The following is a 20031-nucleotide window of genomic DNA, read 5'->3' on the forward strand; positions in this document are numbered from 1 at the left end:
ATGATCAATAATGCTTTTAATAATCTAGAACTCCTTGTTCCTTCTTGATCTTCTGTCATCTACCTTGCAAATCTCAATCTCGGTTAGCCCTAATTGGTTTTTGTTGGGTTTTTTATTATTACTGGGATGCAAAACATCCTTGGAGAAAATCATGAATCCCTAATGAGTGGGTCCATGCAAATTTTTGCTATCTAACATGAAGTGAGAAATCAGAAAAGATTTATAAGTATGAGACACAAACATCTCCTAAGAACTATGATGTCACCAAGAGATATAATATCAAGTTAGATAGTAAACCTAGGAGTGATTTTTGTCATATTTTGATAATCTTAAAAAGAGAAAGAAAAGGGAAAAGGAAAAGGATATGCTAGGGAAGAAAAAAAAAGAATAAGATGATTTATCTCACAGAATTAGGGGACACAAGTAAAAATCCATTCAAAAGAAGAAAGGGTGGAGGGAATGGGAATCACTTGAACCTCTCTTTATATTAAAGCAAAGTGAGCAGAACCAGAGAATAATTTATGCTGCAACAACTTCATTGTAAAAGTAAGTTTGAAAAACTCAAGAATGCTAAGAAAAACTTAAGAACACAGTGATCAACCATGATTCCAGAGGACTAATGATTTCTAATGAGACTCACTCTTCACCATTAAGATAACAGACTATACATGCAGAGCAAAAAACATTTTTTTAATATGGTCAATGTGGGAATGTGTTTTTGATCAATGGTATATATTTGTTGGAGGAATTTTATTTATTTTTTTTATTGCTCCACTGGTCTGGAAAAGGTAGAAAGGATGCTTGTTAATTGAAAAAAGGTTTTTTAATTTAAAAAATTAATGTAGTAGAATATGGGTGTTATAAAAAATGACTAATGTGATTAATACGGAGACATGGAAAGACTTATATGAACTAATACAAAGTGAAGGAAGCAGAACCAGGAAAGCCATATCTAATACTACAGCTAGCCAGGTACCACTAGGCTAATGTGACACGGGTGGGTGGCCTTTGTCAGTTGCTGTCCTTTACTTGTCCTCATGATTTGCCCTGGGTTTATTGTTTTGAAATTTCCTGTCTCCTCAACAAGCTCTCAGTGTTCCAGTTCCATCTCTGCCTCAGAATATTGAAGAACTATTTTACTTTGGGTTCTAGTCTAAGTCTTCCTCAACAGTAGAAATAAAGTTATCTAAAGAACAAATATGAATTAAGTATGAAACAAAGCATTTTATTCTCACGGAGAAAGGGAAATGCTAAGTCATAAAAAAAAAATCAGAGAATACATACTATCCATTGAGAGGTTATTAGCCTCATTGGGAAATTTGCAATAAGGCTGCTCATCAGCTCAGTTATTTTACATAGCCTGATTAATGACATCTCTTCCTCATTTTCTCTCTCTGGATGACTCTTTCAATGTTGGATGATGTGTCTCTGGTACTGTTTCAGCTGCAACTGCTCTGGTATCTGACACCCCACTACTCGGGTGTCCAAAATGGGGAAGATGCCAACTGCCTTCTGAGAACTCAAAAGGCCCAATACCAAAGGAAAAGAGACAGTCTCAAACCAGACACAGGCTTGCCCAAGAGGCCATGAGCTCATAGTTTGGGCCTAAAAAAGGGAGGACATTCCCTCTGAGAGTCACCCTAAATACTTCAAAGCCAGCAGGAAGAGGCTGAGGATATGCTAATTTAATTGGCTCAGTAGTCAACCAGAAGAGTCATTATGAACAAAAGGAAGCAGTCAAAGGATAGCTGCACCTCCTATGAAGTGGAAGGAAGGAGAAAAAGGATGCCTCTATTACACATCCACAAAGATCACATATTATCCTAACAGATTTCCCAGAGGTACAATCAGAATAACATACAAAATACTAGAAGAGGCAAAAAGAAACATAAAGTACCAATGTCAAACCACTATAAATTTCACCTAATCTCCATCATCTTTTTCAGGCAAAACTCAAAAGATGAGTTGGCCTAACAATGGTATACCAGCACTGAAGGCAATGTGCAACTAGTTTAAATACTTGATTTTTCCCTAAATTAGATTCTGGTGGCACCTCCTTTCTAATATATAACCCCAGCTATTTCCCATTTCTCTGGAGCCATTGATAGAATATTATTTTTTATGTTGGAAAAGCTCATAAACAAAACAAGAATTCAGAACTGAGCCAACAAAATATTAGTACCTCCAAATAAACATATATTAGAAATTTTTTAATGTTAACAGTTTTTTGGACCTCCATTTGCTACCTTTTTCTGATCAGGGTAGTTCAGCTACTTGAACTGGAATAGAACCTTTATTTTCTGGGAAAAACAAATCTTCTAATGGTGCTAAGGCAACACTTCAGTCCACCAGGTACAATGCTTCATTAAGTCCCATCATAGAGTCTGTTCTATTGTTTCAGTCATGTCCAACACTTCATGATCCCATTCTGAATTTTCCTGGGAAAGATAGTGAAATGGTTTGCCAGTTCCTTCTCCAGTTCACTTTACAGATGAAGAAACGGAGGCAAGCAGGATTAGACTTGACCAGAATCACACAGCTATTAAGTGTCTGAGGTCAGGTTTGAATTCAGGAAAATGAGTCTTCTCTTCCCTAACTTTAGTCTCTATCCACTGCACCACCCGCTGTATTACATAGTTAAGATAAAGACTTTTACCCAGATAGGTTCTTCTCCATCAACTATTGCTTAGAGCTCCATGGGAATACTTAGCATGTTCATAGTTCTGTTTCCTAGTTCCAAATCACTCTCCATCTCCCTGTGTTCTTAGTGGGAAAGAATTCTGAAAGGTAGGCAGTTCCCCTGCTAAATCTTCCAAAGAAACTCATTAACATCTCTTTATCTTCTGAGTGGATTTAGCCCTTTATCCAGATTACTTCACTTTCTTTTTTTTTTTTAACTCTTACCTTCTGCCTTAGAAACAATACTGTGTATTGCTTCCAAGGGAGAAGAGTGGTAAGGGCTAAGCAATGAGGGTTAAGTGACTTGCCCAGGGTCACACAGCTAGGAAGTATCTGGGGTCAAATTTGAACCCAAGACCTCTCCATCTCTGGGCCTGGTTCTCAATTCAATGAGCCACTCAGCTGCCCCCTACTTCACTTTTATTTATAGGAGTTATATAACTTTTTTCCTGATGAAATACAATATGCTAACTATGGCATCCTCTACAAAGTACTCATTAAAGCCATTTTTCACCTTTGATACAGCTAATTTTCTAAAAGTTTACTTCTTGACCTTTCATACTAATTTGCCTTTCCCTAAAGAAAAAAAAATTGTCCAAGATTCAATCTATTATCTCTTCCACACTACCTTTTCTATTCTCACCTGTTTTCAACTCTGCAGAATGAGACACTCCCTCCCCTCCCCCAATCTGCCCAATGACCTCTTGGTCTCCCCTGCCCCCACTTCTTTCCTGTCTCCTTTGGTGTATTATCTTCCCCCATGGCATCCTGAGCTCCTTAAGGACAGGGACTGTCTTCCTTGGTATCCCCAGAGCTTAACACACTGTCTGACACATATTAAGGGCTGAATAAATGTTTATCAGACTGAATTAGATTGTTTCCACTTGTGTCCTATAATTCATTTCTCCTGGCTTGTTCTTAAGCCTTCACCAACACATCTCAGTGCAGTTGTACTGTTTTGGTAAGTGTGCTTAATAAATGCTTATTGACTGAATAGCTACTGTACTCAGAATATAAATTGACTTGGATGTTAGCATTTTCAGGGGGGAAAAAAGTGCCTTGAGGATTTCATACCTTCTTTTTTCTCATTTTTCTTCACACTTGGGTTTTTTCTCTTTTTTCATCACCAGATGGTGCTATTTCCCAATATATTTTCATGCAATAGTTTTTTTTGTTTGTTTGTTTTGTTTTTTTTTTTAAACCTTACCTTCTGTCTGATACTGAGTATCAGAGACAAAGGCAGAAGAGAAGCTAGGGCTAGGCAATTGGGATTAAGTGACTTGCCCACAGCTAAGAAAAGTCCGAGGCCAGGACTTCTATCTCCAGGCCTGCACTCTATCCACTGAACCACTTAGCTTCCCCCATGCAATACCTTTTAAAAAAGTATTTAAAACAACTATTCAGTTATTTCTGATAGATTAACAGGCCATGGGTTATTCTAGCCTCCTCCCATCATGTGCCTTTTAGCCATTTCCCTGATTACTTTACTTCTAAGATCAAAAGTTAGCAAAGGAATAAGAAGATGGTGTTTTGTTCTATTTTGTCTTTCATCAATGGCATTGTTATATAACTTTATCCTGATTAGACCACTTGGAGTTTAGAGCCAAGTTCTAGGTGCCACATTTTAGGAAGAATATTGGTAAGCTAGGAACACCATCCAGATGAGGTTAATCATGATGTTGAAGGGCCTCAAGATCACATGTTATTAGGAATAGTTAAAGGAAACAAGGATTTTTAATCTGGAGAAAAGATTTACAGGGTGCATCATTGTTGTCTTCAACTATTTGAAGGAAATAGATTAGGAAGATTAGGAAGAAAAAAAGAGGATTGGGTTTGTTCCACTTGGATCCAGAAAACAAAATTAGGAGCAAAGGATAGAAGTTGCAAAAGTAAAGAAAATATTCTTTTTCTTTTTTTTTTAAGATTTGAATATTTTATTTTTTTTAGAAAAATTTTCCATGGTTACATGATTCTTGTTTTTACTTTCCCCTTCACCTCCCCCTTCAACCCCACCATATCCAATGCACATTTCCACTGGTTTTAATATGTGTGATCAATCAAGACTTATTTACATATTATTGATAGTTGCACTGGTGTGGTCGTTTCGAGTCTACATCCCCAACCATGTCTGCATCAACCCATGTGTTCAAGCAATTGTTTTTCTTCTGTGTTTCCACTCCTGCAGTTCTTCCTCTAAATGTGGGTGGTGTTCTTTTCCATAAATCCCTCAGAATTGTCCTGCGTCATTGCATTGCTGCTAGTACAGAAGGCCATAACATTTGATTTTACCACAGTGTATCAGTCTCTGTGTACAATGTTAAAGAAAATATTCTTAAGGATTAGAGTTATCCCAAAGTGAAATTAATTTTTCTGGCAAGAACTAAGTTTCCCCTTGTTGCGGTCTTCCATCAAAGGCATGACAGGAATTCCTTGTCAGGAATGTTATAGAAGATATTCTTATTCAGCTATAGGTTGGATAGGATGGACTCAGAGGTCCTGCCCAACTCTAAAGAAATGCTATGGCCCTGTAGAAAGAAATTCATACTAAGGGCTATAGGAAGGCTTAGGAGTTCAATATATCTACATTATATTGTTTTAATACTCAAAAGAAAATACCATTACTTAGTAATCACTGGAAGCATATCCAATATGACATATAATTTGAATTCACATCAGTTAATATTTTTTAATCATCTAAACTGTATGAAACACTGTGTTCGGTGCTGGAGGAGAATCAAATTTTTAATAAGAAATGGCCCCTGGATCCATGAAATTTAAAGTCTAATAGGAAGTTTGGCACATACACAAATAACTATCCTGCAAAACAGACTATGGTAAGTACATAGGAGAGTTGCAAATATAGTGTCATGGGAGATAAAAGGTGTTTTGGAGGGGGTAGAATTTGAGTTAGGCTTTAAAGGTTGAGTGTATTCAACAGATTGAAAGGACACAAGGAAGAGCAAGCCCAGAGAGCCCAGTAGATAGATCTAACCAGTAAAGATTCAGGAGATTTTGTGAATGTAGACTTGACAAGACATGGAATTTTATTGGATATGAAGAGTAAGAGAAAAAATTGTCAAGGACAATAGCCAGATTATGAACCACGGTGACTGGGAAAATAATGATGTCCTCCAAAAGTATATGAAAATATAGAGATGTCGCAGGTTTAAAAAAGTAAATAAGGAATTCTGTTTTAGACATGTTAAATCTAAGATGTTCTGCTTTGGACATGTTGAGTCTAAGGTACATTTGTCTAGTAGGCAGTTAGCCTTATAGGATTGAAGTTTAGATTATTGGAATGATCAAAATTATTATGGTTATGCAGGTCAGAGTGCCACAAGAGGGGTCTCGAATAAGAGACAGGAGCGGAAAATTAACAAAGGGTTAAAAGGAGACCTTTATGGCGGCAGGCTTTTAACAGTCCTGATTTATTCCATCCTGTTTCTCCTCTATCAGGCTTCTCTCTCTTAGGCTTCCCTTTCTGGCAGAGCCAGAAGCAAAGTGTATATACCTTATTCAACCAAGAGAACAGAGCTAGCTCTCATGGGAATCAAATAGTCAGCAAGGATAATTTTGACTAGAAACTGTTTTCCTACTTGCTGGACATCTGGAACATGGGAGGGGAAAATTCCCTGATTCAGTATCTCTTTCCCAAGGTTGGTTCTTTCTCAAGGTTGTGCCCTTTTCCTGACTCCCAGGACAGGAAGAGGGGAGCATTTGGAGGGGGGGGAGGGAATTTAACTAATACCTTGGCTCCCCACACAAAATAGACATAATAACTTTGGGGAAGCTGATGAGGTCACCATGGGAAAGAGTATAAGGAAAAATAAGTGATCTCAGGACAGAACCTTAGGGGACAAATTATGAAGGAAAGTGTATGACAATCCAACAAAGGAGACAGAAAAGATCAGATAACTAATTAAGGTAACTAGAAGGGCTAAAAGGTGGGAGCAAAAGCTTCATTAACCTTATAGAGTTTGGGCAAAACTTTTACACAGAGTGAGCAAAAGAGAAGATTAGCATCTTGGAAAAAGGAGTGATTAACAGCATCAGAAGCAACTAACTGAACAAGAAGAATGAGTTAAGAAAAGACCTTTGAATTTAAGTTTTCTTTTATCTCCTCAAGCCAGTTGAGGAGGTCCTCATACTTTATTGAAAAAATAGAGAACATTCATTCTGAGACCCCTTTTCTCTATATCTCAAAAACTCCTAACATCCCTCATTCTTTCTTCCTTTACTACAATCTGATAGTATAATATATAATTATTATGTATTATTAGTATTATTACATTTTTATCTCCTATCCCCTCTTTTCACCAAGGTCAGTCCTTCCATATAGACTCTTGATTCCATCCCCCATCTTCTTCAGCACATGGGTTCCACAACTATTCCTTTTTCAATATATAATCCTAAATCTCCCCCATCTACCAATTCCTTCCCTGCTATCTACAAATAAGCTCAAGTTCCTTCTTCCTGAAAAAAATAATCCTCATTAGACCCTACAATTCCATTTGGTATTGCCCTAAATGTCTTCTCCTTTTCACAACCAAGCTCCTAAAATAAGCTGGTCCATAAAGTAAAATTTCTAACTATAGTACACATTCCTCCCCTTTACACAGACTATAATGAAGCATGGGACTCTTAATCCCAGGATCTTAAATTCAAGCCCCATGTTGGGTGTCATTTGTTAAGAGCAAGTTCTTTCTGGAGGCTGGCTCTGAGGGGTATCAGGAAGTCAAAAAGGGATTCAGATCGGGTAAGGGTCTCTTCCTTCCAGGCAGAGGATGTCTCTATTACATGTTGTGTAGAGATAGGTTTCTTTTCTATATGCTCTGAAGGACTTGTGAAGATAGGATTAACTTGAACAAAGTCACAGAACTATTGCAGCTGTTATAACCTCATTTTACTTGTGCTCCATTGGCCTGGTTGTATGAATTTAAAATGGACCAGCCTGGGCCAGGGAAAGATGGTCAGAAATATTTTCTTGAACTCTTAATGGCCTGTAGGCAATCAGTCCTTAAACCCTAATTAGGGCCTCCTAGGTGCCAGGCTCTGTGTTAAATGTTGGGGATCCAACAAAGAAAGATAAAAAAAAAATAGTTCCTGCTCTCAGGGAGCTCAAAATCTAATAGGAGAGAGAAACAACAAATATGTACAAACAATGTATGGGACAAATTGGAGATAATCAGCAGTGCCTGCAGAAGGCTTCCTTTACTTCCTAAAATGGTGACAACGGAAGGGGAATTGTTTTTTATATCCTTTTTATTTTTGATTTGTGTATTTTTAAGCATCAATTATTAAACTAATTTTAGTTACATTTTTATTCTTCATGAGTAGTAACTGCATTTTATACCTCTCACTTTCCCCACCCCTTACCCTCAAAAAAGCCTTCAAACTTGTGATATTAGTCTAAATTTTGGCTTAACACATAATTTTACCCACACTTCTTAGAACCCCCTGTTTGCAGGGAACATTAATTTTTTTTTACGTTACACATAGAAACACTTTCCCCCCTCCCCCACCGGGTTACTGAATACTTTTATTCTGCACATAAAATCCACTAAGGATCTGGCCTGCAATGGCAAGTACATGGCTCCAGACATGGCCACAAAGGGCTGGGGGTGTCATGGAGTGAGGGCTTCCAGCAGTGCTGGGGGATCAGGTACAGCCTGATAGGACAGTTCTAACATAGCAGGGGAACATCGAGGAGAGAAGGAGGACCAGTAAGCAGCACAGGCCCTGGTCTGGTGCTTGGGGCAGATGTCTACTCAGGTGATTGGTGCCCGCTAGGCTAGCTCTGGGCTCTCCTAGGCACACACAGCCTATTGTGCCTTAGGGTTTCTGAAGTTTCTTCCAGCAAACTTGGCCTTGGCGCCCAGCTCTTCCTCAATTCTAAGAATCTGATTATACTTGGCCAGACGCTCAGATCGGCAGGGGGCACCAGTCTTGATCTGTCCGGTGCACAGACCCACCACTAGGTCTGCAATGAAGGTATCCTCAGTCTCCCCAGAATGATGGGAAACCATGACTCCCCACCCGTTGGACTGGGCCAGCTTGCACGCCTGAAAAGATTCAGTCACAGTGCCAATCTGGTTCACTTTGAGCAGAAGGCAGTTACAAGCTTTGACATCCACAGCCTTTTCAATACGCTTGGGATTGGTCACAGTGAGGTCATCCCCTACCACCTGGATGCCTGCAGTAGCAGTGAAATTTGTCCAAGCTTCCCAGTCATCCTGGTCAAAGGGATCTTCAATGGACACCACTGGATAATCCTTGATGAAGCCCTTGTAGAGGTCCCCAAGAGCCTCAGAGGAGATGTATCTGCTGGGGTCATTGGGGGACTTGAAGTCGAAGTCGTATTTCCCAGATCGGTAGAATTCTGAAGCAGCAACATCCATGCCAATGACCACCTTATCAGTATAGCCAGCTTTACTAATAGCAGTCCTTAGCAGCTCCAGAGCTTCTTTATTCTCCAGGATGTTAGGAGCGAAGCCACCCTCATCCCCTACATTGGTGGCATCCTGTCCATATTTCTGCTTAATCACATTCTTCAGGTTGTGGTAGACCTCAGCTCCAATGCACATGGCCTCCTTGAAACTTGATGCCCCAACAGGGAGGATCATGAACTCCTGCATGGCCAGCTTGTTACCAGCATGGGAGCCACCATTGATCACACTGAAGGCTGGAACTGGCAGGATAACTTCTTCATTGCCTGCAAGATCAGCAATGTGGCGGTAAAGGGAGACACATTTCTCTGCAGCTCCAGCCTTACAAACAGCCAGAGATACTCCCAGGATGGCATTGGCACCAAATTTAGATTTATTATCAGTGCCGTCCATTTCTAGCATCAATTTGTCAATCTTCTCCTGCTCCACAACATTCAGTTTCTTGCTAATCAGGCACGGGGCAATAGATTTATTGATGTGCTCAACCGCTTTTGAGACACCTTTCCCCATGTAGCGGGTTTTATCATTGTCTCGGAGCTCCAGGGCTTCATGGACACCAGTAGATGCACCACTGGGTACAGCAGCTCAGAAGAGACCTTTTGAAGTGTAGAGATCAACTTCAACTCGGGTTTCCCGAGAGTCAAAGATCTCGCCTGCCTGCATCTTGAGGATAGACATCTTGAGGTTCTGAATATGGTTTCCACCAACGAACTCAGAGAAGAGAGGCTGAGGGCTAGAAACGCTTTTTGACAACTGTTTTTGATGTTTCAAAATTCGGATTTTCTTCCCCCTTAAAGTCCTAATGTGTAAATAGAATTAGCTCTAGCCCATTCATAGTCAAAACCCTACTCAACCTAGGCATAGAAATGATATCACCCTCACCTTCCTTAGTGGGGAGGGGAGACGAGTTACCCACACATGACAATAAGTAACAAATCAAGAACAAGGGACTGCCCTTTGGGCAGTCCAAATCAGTGTAGAGGCTGCCATTTGTCCACTTGAATTAGAGGTGGACCCACGGGAAGTGACTAAAGACACTATCTCTTCAAGTATGTTGGTTACTTCCTGTGGAGGTAGTTCCCACCTTGAACTTGGTGCTGAAGGATCTCCAGAGACCACAAAACGCTTACACTCTGTATTGTCACGTGGGTAAGTTAGGCTGACTTCCTTGGCCTACCTAGGCCGCTTCCAAACTCTGCCTATCTGGTTGCTAGACCTTGTGGCTTACAGCTTCATTTATTTAGCCTTTTAACCTTCTCTCTAGTCCAGGCATTCACAGGCCTAGACTAGCCTCTCCCTTTCTCTTTATTCCTATACTTTTACCTTCCTGATTGTAAATAAAGTGTCTTAACCCGATGCTGACTTAGGTCTGATTTAATTACGGAATCAACTTGAATTGTTGATTACATATCTATAAAATACCTAAATTTCCCTCTTACAGTAAATAGTCTGAATTTCAGGTAATACATATTTCTATATTGCTCATGATATGATAAAAGACACCTCTTACACATATAATAGAAATCTTATGAAGGAAATATAGTGGAAGATGGTATGCTTTAATTTGCATTCAGATTCCTACAGTTCTTTCTTTGGCTGTGGATAGTATTTTCATCATGAGTCTCTTATGGTTATCTTGAAGACTTGCTTTGCTGATAATGGTTTAGTCCTTCACAGTTGATCATCATATAATATTTGTTACTGTATACAGTGTTCTCCTCGTTCTTCTCACTTCACTTTGCATCAGTTCGTATAATTCCTTCCAGGTTTTTCTGAGTTCATACTGTTCATTTTTCCTTATGGCACCATACCATTACAACCATATATCACAACTTGTTCATCCATCCCCCAAGAGATAGGTAACCCTTCCATTTCCAAATCTTTGCCACTACAAAAATGACTGCTAAAAGTATTTTGGTACAGGTAGGTCCTTTTCCCTTATCTCTGAACTCTTTGGGATTCAGACCCAGTGGTGGTATTGCTAGGTCAAAAGGTATATACATAGTTTTATGGCCCTTTTGAGCCTAGTTCCATATTGTTCTCCAGAAGGGTTATATGAGTTCACAGTTCCTCCAACAGTATATTGGTGTCCCAATTTTCCCAACCCTTCCAACACTTATCATTTTCCTTTTTAGTCATATCAAATTAGCCCATCTGATAGGTATGTGATGTGGTATCTCAGAATTTTTTTAATTCATTTCTTTAGCAAATAATGATTTGGCGCATTTTTTTCATATGGCTACAGACAGTTTTCTACATATTTGAGAAATTAAGCATTTGTAAGAGATATTTGCTATAAATTTTTCCCCAAAATTTGTTGTTTCCCTTTTAATTCTGGTTGCATTGGTTTTATTTGTACAAAAACCTTTAATTTAATGTAATCAAAATTATTTTATTTTTCATAATGTTCTCTATATCTTGTTTGGTCAAAAATCTTCCCTTACCCATAAGTCTGACAGGTAAACTTTTCCATGTTCCTCTAATTTGTTTATGGTGTCACCCTTTACTTCTAGATCAAATATCCATTTTGACTTTAGTGACTGGTTGATCAATGTTGATTCCTGCCTAATCTCTGCTATACTCCTTTCCAGTTTTCCCAGCAGTTTTTGTCCAATAGTGAGTTCTTTCCCCTTAAGCTTGGATCTTTAGATTTATCAGACACTAAGTTGCTCTAGACATTAATGGCCAGATGTTTATTGCCTAATCTATTCCATTGATCTGTCATTCTATTTCTTAGCCAGTACCAAATTGTTATGATGATTACCACTTTATAGTATAGTTTGATGCCTGGTACAGTCAGGCTTCCTTCATATTTTTTTCATTAATTCCCTTAATATTCTCAGCTTTTTGTTCTTCTAGATAAACATTATTGTTATTTTTTCTAGTTCTATGAAATAATTTTTGGGTAGTTTGGCATGGCACTGAATAGGCAAATTAATTTAGGTAGAATTGTCATTTTTAATGTATTGGCTTGACCTATCCATGAGCAATTAATGTAATTAATTGGAATTTTGCAATTGTTTGGGTTTGATTTTATTTGTGTAAAGAGTGTTTTGTAATTGTGTTCATATAGTGCTGAGTTTATTTTGGTAGGCATAGCCCTTGTATTTCATGTTGTCTAGAGTTATTTTAAATGTAATTTACTTTTCTATCTCTAACTGTTGGATTTTATTGGTGGCAAATAGAAATGCTGATGATTTATGTGGGTTTATTTTGTATCCTGTGATTTTGCTGGAGTTGTTGATTATTTCTATTGGTTTTTTATTTGATTTTCTAGATATACCATCATATATCATCAAAGATTGATAACTTTGTTTCTTCATTGCCTATTCCATTTCCTTCTATTTATTTTTCTGCTCTTGTTGCTATCTAGTACAATATTAAATAAAAGTGGTGATAATGAACATTCTTGCTTTATACCTGATTTTATTGGGAAGGGCTTTAGTTTATCCTCCTCACAGATAATGTTTACTGATGGTTTTAGATAGATGCCAGTCAGCATTTTGAGAAAGGGAGAATATTAGCTTGTGTGTAAATATCTCTCCTGATCCTAGCAACAGCAAGTGCTTTCCCTTTCCCTCCAAAATATTTACATTTTATTTTTTATGTGATTTGTATTTACTGATCTTTGTGTAAATTGTATCCCATGGTAGAAAGTAAAGCCCTAGAGAGCTGAGACTGTTTCATTTTTATCTTTGTATCTCTAGCACCTCATACTTGGCACATGATTGATGTTATATAAATAAATAAATGTGACAGAGCCATAAAGATCTTTGGGTCAACTGAGGAAAAGCAGCAAAAAAAACAGACCTGAACTTCTGCTCTGAAATCCTTTGGCCAGGCCAAGTTTCCAGAGAACTACGGCCCTTTGTTAGGAGCCAAGGTTAGCTCCAAGATAATAAGTTAAGTCATTCCTCTAGTGGGCTCCAGCTATCTGGCCAGTCTCTCCAGACAAGCAATATCTGCAAGGCCTAGCACTATTTTAGGCGAGAGACCTTGAAGCTGTATCTTCATAGGCACATGTATGCAAAAACCCAAAACCCTTTGTATTCTGTGTATAACCGAATTTGCACCTGCATGGTTCCCCTCTATTCACTCCATTGGCTCATTCTGATGTAATGCTTATGAGTAATGATTGGCTTTCAATGATATAATGCTTCTCTGGTAAAATCACATAAATATTGGACCTATATGTTCAGTAAAACTGGAATCCATGATCCCATTCATAGTCCCCTTGACCCTGCCAACTTCTCATCCACACAGGACTTTTTCTCTCTTCTCCCTTCTTCCCCAGAGCCAGTCTCTGGAGAGAACCAGCTCTCAACATAAATGCTTATTTACTGATTGATTTAGTGGGTAAACAGATTGCTGATATTCTTAGAGAAAATATTTTCAATGGAATGATGGCATCAAAAGTCAGATTGCAGAGAATTAAGGTGGAAGGGGATACAAAGAATTTAGAGTATCTTTTTCACATCATCTTGCAGCTAACTTCCAAATTATTCTTCCTATAGTCCCCCTTTGATCCTTTTTCTCCCTTGCTGAGAAACCTTCAATAAAATGCCTATCAAATAAAGGTAAGAGTTTTTAGCTAAGTCATCAAATCCCTCCATGATGCAAAATTACATTTCAAGTTATATTATTAACCATTTTTCAAATATGTGGAATGGATGTGACAAAAGGCAAAGCTTACATTTTCTCAAGTGTTTTGGACTAAAGACATAGATGAATACCTCAAGAAAGGGTGGCTGGGTGAAGGAGAGGGGAAAAAAACATGAAAAAGGAGAAATGAAATCTCTGGAAGAATGGCAGATATAAGTAATGGCTGTCCTCAGAGCAAAGAATTCTAAACCAAATCAGGATCTGCAAAGCCTGGGTTGTAATGACGATTGTAGCAATAGTAGCAAACAAAAGTGCCTCACACTTTCTTAGCTAAGACAGAATCTGTAGAAGTTGTGGTGATCTACCTGGGATGTATAAATGTGCAATATGCTGACCAATACAGACTGGGCATGAGGGAAAAAGCTACAATGTCACCCAAATTGCTGGGATTTTGCTGTTGTAATTTTGTTCTTTGCTTTTGGATTAGGAGTTGAGTATAGGGGTGTCCTATGCTGAAGCTAACTTGAACTCTGGGGACCATGTTAAATTTTCAGTGTGGGCATTTATACCTTGGAAACTGGCTAACACTACATGTCAGGACTTTATTTTTGTTATTTTTTTATCGACTGTCTAAATTTTAAAAAGTAATGGAGAAAATGTTAATAATTGCAGATTTAAAAAGTGGGTACTGCTTATATTTTTTCCAGAGAACCAGATGTTAAAAATTTGTCAGCCCTGGTTTAATTTTTGTCCTAAAATTTTTCATAAAAAAGATATTAATACTCATATTACTGACCAATTGCTAATAGGTGAGAGAACTCAGATATCCTGCCAGCAAGCCAAATTCCAATATTCTAGAAGAAACCTTATATAGAAGCATGAACCTAAGAGAACTAATTACATAAGAAGCTTTACAAAATTACCCCAATCTCTATGAGTCCAAACTTTTATCAATAGGCTCTGAGTCACACATATAAACTTCTTTCTTACTTCTGTGGCTTAGATCACGCCATCTTCTCTGCCTTCCCCATCTCTGTCAAAATCTTATCCATCTTTCAAACTTAATTCAAATATTGCCTTGCTTATGAATTCTGTGATCATCTTGGCCATAGTTCTTCCTCTAGCCACTTATAGTACTTTGAGTCACTCTTATGGCACTTATTTTTGTTGCTTGCTCACTTCAATCATGTCTGTCTCTTTGTGGTTTTCTTGGCAAAGATACTGGAGTAGTTTACCATTTCCTTTTCAAGCTCATTTTACAGATGAGAAATTTGAGACAAACAGGGTTACATGACTTGCTCAGAGTCACACAGCTAGTAAGTGTCCAAGGCCAGATTTGAACTAAGGAAAAGGAGATTTCCTGACTCCAGGTCTAGTATTCTATCCACTGTACCATCTAACTGGCTTTGAGGCACTTGTACATCTGCTCTACTAAATTATAAGTTTTTTCCAGGTAACTACCACTAATCAGTCATCTTTAACTAGATTCTAGTACAATGCCTCCCCCATAGTAAGTGCTCAATAAGTCGATGTAAAACAAATGGATGGATGGCACCTTTTTATTTATTTTTAAATAAGTCTGACTGGACTTAAAATGACAAATATAGTTAGTCAATATCCTAGAGAGGCATACCTTTAACTATGGTGCCTTAATCTTTTTATGAATGAATTTACACACCATTTATAGGAACCAATGAAAATAAATTATTTGGTAGGTACGATTCACACAATTTTCATGACTGTCCAATAAGCCACAAAAATGGTTCTTTCTATCAGACTTGTTCTGCCCACAAAAGTCTTCCCTTTATCTTTATATTATCAAGAGAAACAAATGAAACATTAAGCTTAATTTTCCCTCTACACAGTTAAGGAAGTCAGATAACAGGTGGGGAAAGCAGCTTTCTACACTTCCTCTGCAGTGTTGTGGGCTGCAGGTGGAATCCTTGGTGTGTTTGTTTGACGTCTCTAACTGAAGAGACATCTTGGCATCAATGAATTTTCCAGTTCTGTTTTATAGACTTAGCTCGCCTCTGGCCATACTATATTTTTGTGGTCAAGGCAACACTATTTCTATGTTGTCTCTTTAAAAATCTTAAATTTTTAAAAACTTAGGGGCAACTACATGGTTCAGTACATAGAGCACCAGGCCTGGAGGTAGCAGGTCCTGGATTCACCCAACCTGATGCTTCTTAGTTTTGTGACTCAAGGAAAATCACCTGACCCCATTTGTTTAACATTTACTGCTCTTCTGCCTTGGAACTGATATTTTATATTGATCTAAGACAGAATGCAAAGGTATTTTTTTATCTTAAATTTCCTGTTTAATTGGTCTAGGACAAGGACATAATATCTATTAGATGTTCACTCCAAAGAATGTTTTTGCTATGTATCTACTTTTGTGTTACAGATATTCCTAATGTAACTAAGCAGAGAAGGGTTAAGTGTCTAAAGCTAGCTATAGGTGTTATTATTAATGCTTACTGATATCAATTAAATAAAGCAGGACCGTAGCGTAACAACTTGCTAAACAGTCCTGTTGAAAGAAGAGCGAACTGTTCCTCTTTTGTTAGTGGAAGAATGATTGCACTGTTCTCACTAGAAAAAAAAGTCTAGGCTTTCACATTGGCTCTGAAATAATAATTGTGTGACTTTGTACAAGTCACTTAACCTATCTTGGTCTCCACTTTATCACTCATAAAAAGAGGTGCTTGGCCAAGTTGGGGCTTAGACCAACTCTAAATATTGTGATTCAATAAAGATATACGAGTGGAACTATTTATTCTCTTTCTGCTTCTGAGGAATAGAAAAGGAGCATATGCAATGGAGAATAATAGCAAGAGAAATTAGGGCAGAATCTCTTTTTCTTTCTAGAAAAGAAAGAAAAAGCCCAAGCAAAGATATACTAGATATACTGGCTGGAAATAGCAAGGGTGCTCATGTAATAGTGAGGCTAACCTGTGAGAAATAGAAAATGTGTGTTTGGGAGTCTTGGGAAATAGAGGTTGGGTAAGTACAATGAAGACAAGTTGTGGAAGGCATCAAAAGTTAGGAAGAAGAATAGAAAGGTCACTGCAAGTTCTTGACCAGAGAAATAACATAATGTATTTTAAAGAATGAAGTCTAGCATGGAGGAGAAACTTAAGAGCAGGAGACCATCCAGGCAGAAGATTTTTACTTTTTTTATGTTAATTTTTTTTCAATTACTTGAAATAAATGTAAATTAAATCATTTTAAAGTCTTGATGAAGTAATAATCCATCTTTTCTACATAAAGTCCTAATAGAATATGAGTTAGATTCCCCTTACATAGAATTGGGATGCAATTCTATTTTGTTGCTTGTAAAACTGAATCAGTTTTTTCTAGGATATGAACAGTGATTGACCTTTTGAGAGAAAAAAAAGATAAATTCAAGAAGTTAGCTTAAGTGAAAATTGAAATTGAAAAACTTCAAATGTAACAGAATTGTGATTTCTCTTCTGTTAACAGATAAAAATGTGTTTTGTGTTAGAAAATCAGAAGTAAAGAAAACAATTTCTGAATGAATTTTATTCATCATATTTCTGGGCATATCTCTGAGAAGAGACCATACCCTATAGCTCAAATGCATTAAAAAGATAATGATAGTTGGCATGTATATAGCACTCTGGGATTTGTAAAGTGTTTTACTAATTCTCATTTGAGTTCCATACAACCGTGTGAGGTAGGTATAGAAAGTATTAGTATTCCCATTTTGCAGATGAAGGAAGAGACTCAAGAGATTAAATAACTTTTTCTGTGAACTAGTGTCTGAGTCAGGATTCATATCCAGGACTTCCTGATTCAAAATCCACCATTTAGTTCACTATTACCACGCCAACCCTCATCCAACTGTGTCCTTGTTCCAAAAAAAGCATTATCTTTTAGCCCAGAGATGTCAGATGCTATAAAGGGCTGCACAACACCCTTGAGTATCCCCTATCCCTCCAAAGGGATGAAAGTTTAATTAGGAAATATTTAACAAAATAAAAATGCAATAAAACAGATAATATTAATATGTGGTTTTCTAAGTCAACATGTGACTCACAGAGATCCTTATGAGTGTGTGTGTGTGTGTTTTTAAGCCCTTGCTTTCTATCTTAGAATCAATATTGATTATTGGTTCTAAGGCAGAAGAGCGGTAAGGGCTAGGCAATGGAAGTTAAGTGATTTGCCCAGGGTCACACAGCTAGGAAGTATCTGAGGCCAGATATGAGCCCAGGACCTCCCATCTCTGAGCCATTCAATTGCCCCTATGTGTGCCACTGTTGAGTCATTTCGGTCATATCCAATTCTTCATGATCTCATTTAGGTTTTCTTGACAAAAATACTAAAGTAGTTTGCCATTTCCTTTTCTAGCTCATGTTACAGATGAGGAAAACTGAGAGAGTTAATTGACTAGCCCAGGGTCACACAGCTAGGAAGTGTCAGAGGTTGAATTTGAACTCAATAAGATACATCTTCCTGACTCCAGGCCTGGTACTCTATCCAGTACACCACCTACCTGCCCCTTTATATGTGTTGTAATTGCCATGTCTTTTTGAGTTTGGTACCACCTTTTTAGCCCTTTCTAAGTGAGTTCAGCACTAGTGCCCTGTTTGAGTTCCATTAAATGACCGTTTGGTTAAGTTCTTTAACAAGATGTTCAGTACTTTGTACAAATAATCTAGTAAGGCCTTGCCCTTCCTTATGAGTTCTGTTCAAAATCAAGGGCATCCTATTTGATAAATGTTGTACCTAGCTGTTCTAGGGAACAGATAAATAGTTAAGCAGATGGATAGATAGATAGATAGAAAGATAGACAGGCAAATAGCTACTATAGAGAGAGTTTCTCACTAGGAACTCCTTACACTGATGAAATCAGAGATCTGGTTTAAAATATATATAGATATATAGCTATATATATGTATATATGTAGTACATATATATGTACATATATATGTACATATATATTCATAAATTAAAATGTATTTGTAGCTTTTACAGAACTCTAGAGATCTTCCTCCTAACTCACACCCACCAGAACAGGGCTAGTTATATCTCTCCTTCAGAATCCTAGTGGGGTACCACCAAGTAGTTTGGGGGGGTGGGAATCTTTCACTAGTGTTGTCACCTCAATTTCCTCTCTCCAAATCTGGATGCACTCTCTGATGTCAGTAGCATTAACATTGCAGTGAACATTGGCAGTATCCCAGTATCATTTAACCAATTAACATTGCTTTGCTTTTACAATAGGCTATTTAATGAGAGGAAGTTTCAAGAAAAGGAGCATAAGCATCTCCCTGCAATGCCCCTATACTACCTTGGTCCCTGGGGAGAGTGGACTCAAAGTTAAAGGAGTGCCCACAAAGCATTTACCCACTAAAGATTCCTGTTTAGCATAATAGCTGGATGAGCTGGCATCTCAGTTACTGCTAGGCTGGGTTAAGCAGTTACTTCTTCAGTGCCCCTGTTGCAATCTTGCCCATGCTCAGCCTCCAGAAAAGCCCAACAGAGACTCAAGCTCCTGGATAGGGAGAACTCTGTTGGCCATATCCCTATACATACATTTTGAGGAATAAAAATATTTTTTAATTTTATTAAATCATTTGAAAAGTGTGATCTCAAATTGCTCTTAAAAAAGAGGTTAAATTCTATTAAGCTCCTGGTGTCAGGAATACTTATCTTCCTGAGTTCAAATCTGGCCTCAGTGGTTACCAAATTTTTTTGGCCTACTGCCCCCTTTCCAGAAAAAATATTACTTAGCACCCCCTGTCACATACTATCACCACCCCCTTACAGTTATTCACTGCCCCCAAATGCACCTGTGGCCATCACAGCATCCCTGGATCGCTGCAGCACCCACCAGGGGGCGATGATGCCCACTTTGGGAATCACTGCCTGAGCAAATTGCTTAACCCTATTCATCTAGATTTCCTCATCTGTAAAATGAGATGGAGAAGGAAATAGCAAACTACTCCATTATCTTTGCCAAGAAAATCTCAAGCCAAGAAAAAAGTAGGGTCATGAAAAATTGGACCAGTATCACAGATATGGTCTAACCAGAACATGGTATAACAGGAATATCAACTATCTAGTAGTTCCTCTCTTATACTAACCTAAAGATTCCATTGAATATTTTTGGCTACTATATCACACTATTTTTTAAAAAACCCTTGCAAGTTCCATCTTAGAATCAATACTGTATATTGGTTCCAAGACAAAAGAGTGGTAAGGGCTAGGCAAGGGGAGTTAAGAGACTTGCCCAGGTTTACACAGCTATATATTATACTATTAACTCATATTGAAC

General features: G+C 38.0%; 1 protein-coding gene across 1 annotated transcript; it reads right to left on the reverse strand.

Annotated features, from left to right (window-relative positions):
* Nucleotides 1-8501: 8501 nt before the first annotated feature.
* LOC123246969 (alpha-enolase-like) lies at nt 8502-9724 on the reverse strand. Its single transcript, XM_044675752.1, has one exon. It carries the CDS (start codon nt 9633-9635, stop codon nt 8502-8504), a length of 1134 nt encoding a protein of 377 aa, XP_044531687.1. The 5' UTR covers nt 9636-9724.
* Nucleotides 9725-20031: the final 10307 nt, after the last annotated feature.

This window comes from Gracilinanus agilis, chromosome 4 (assembly GCF_016433145.1).
Source record: "Gracilinanus agilis isolate LMUSP501 chromosome 4, AgileGrace, whole genome shotgun sequence".
Taxonomy (NCBI): domain Eukaryota; kingdom Metazoa; phylum Chordata; class Mammalia; order Didelphimorphia; family Didelphidae; genus Gracilinanus; species Gracilinanus agilis.

Excerpts from the sequence above, each read along its gene's own strand:
- LOC123246969 (XM_044675752.1), bottom strand. The coding sequence starts at position 9,635 with ATGGGGAAAGGTGTCTCAAAAGCGGTTGAGCACATCAATAAATCTATT.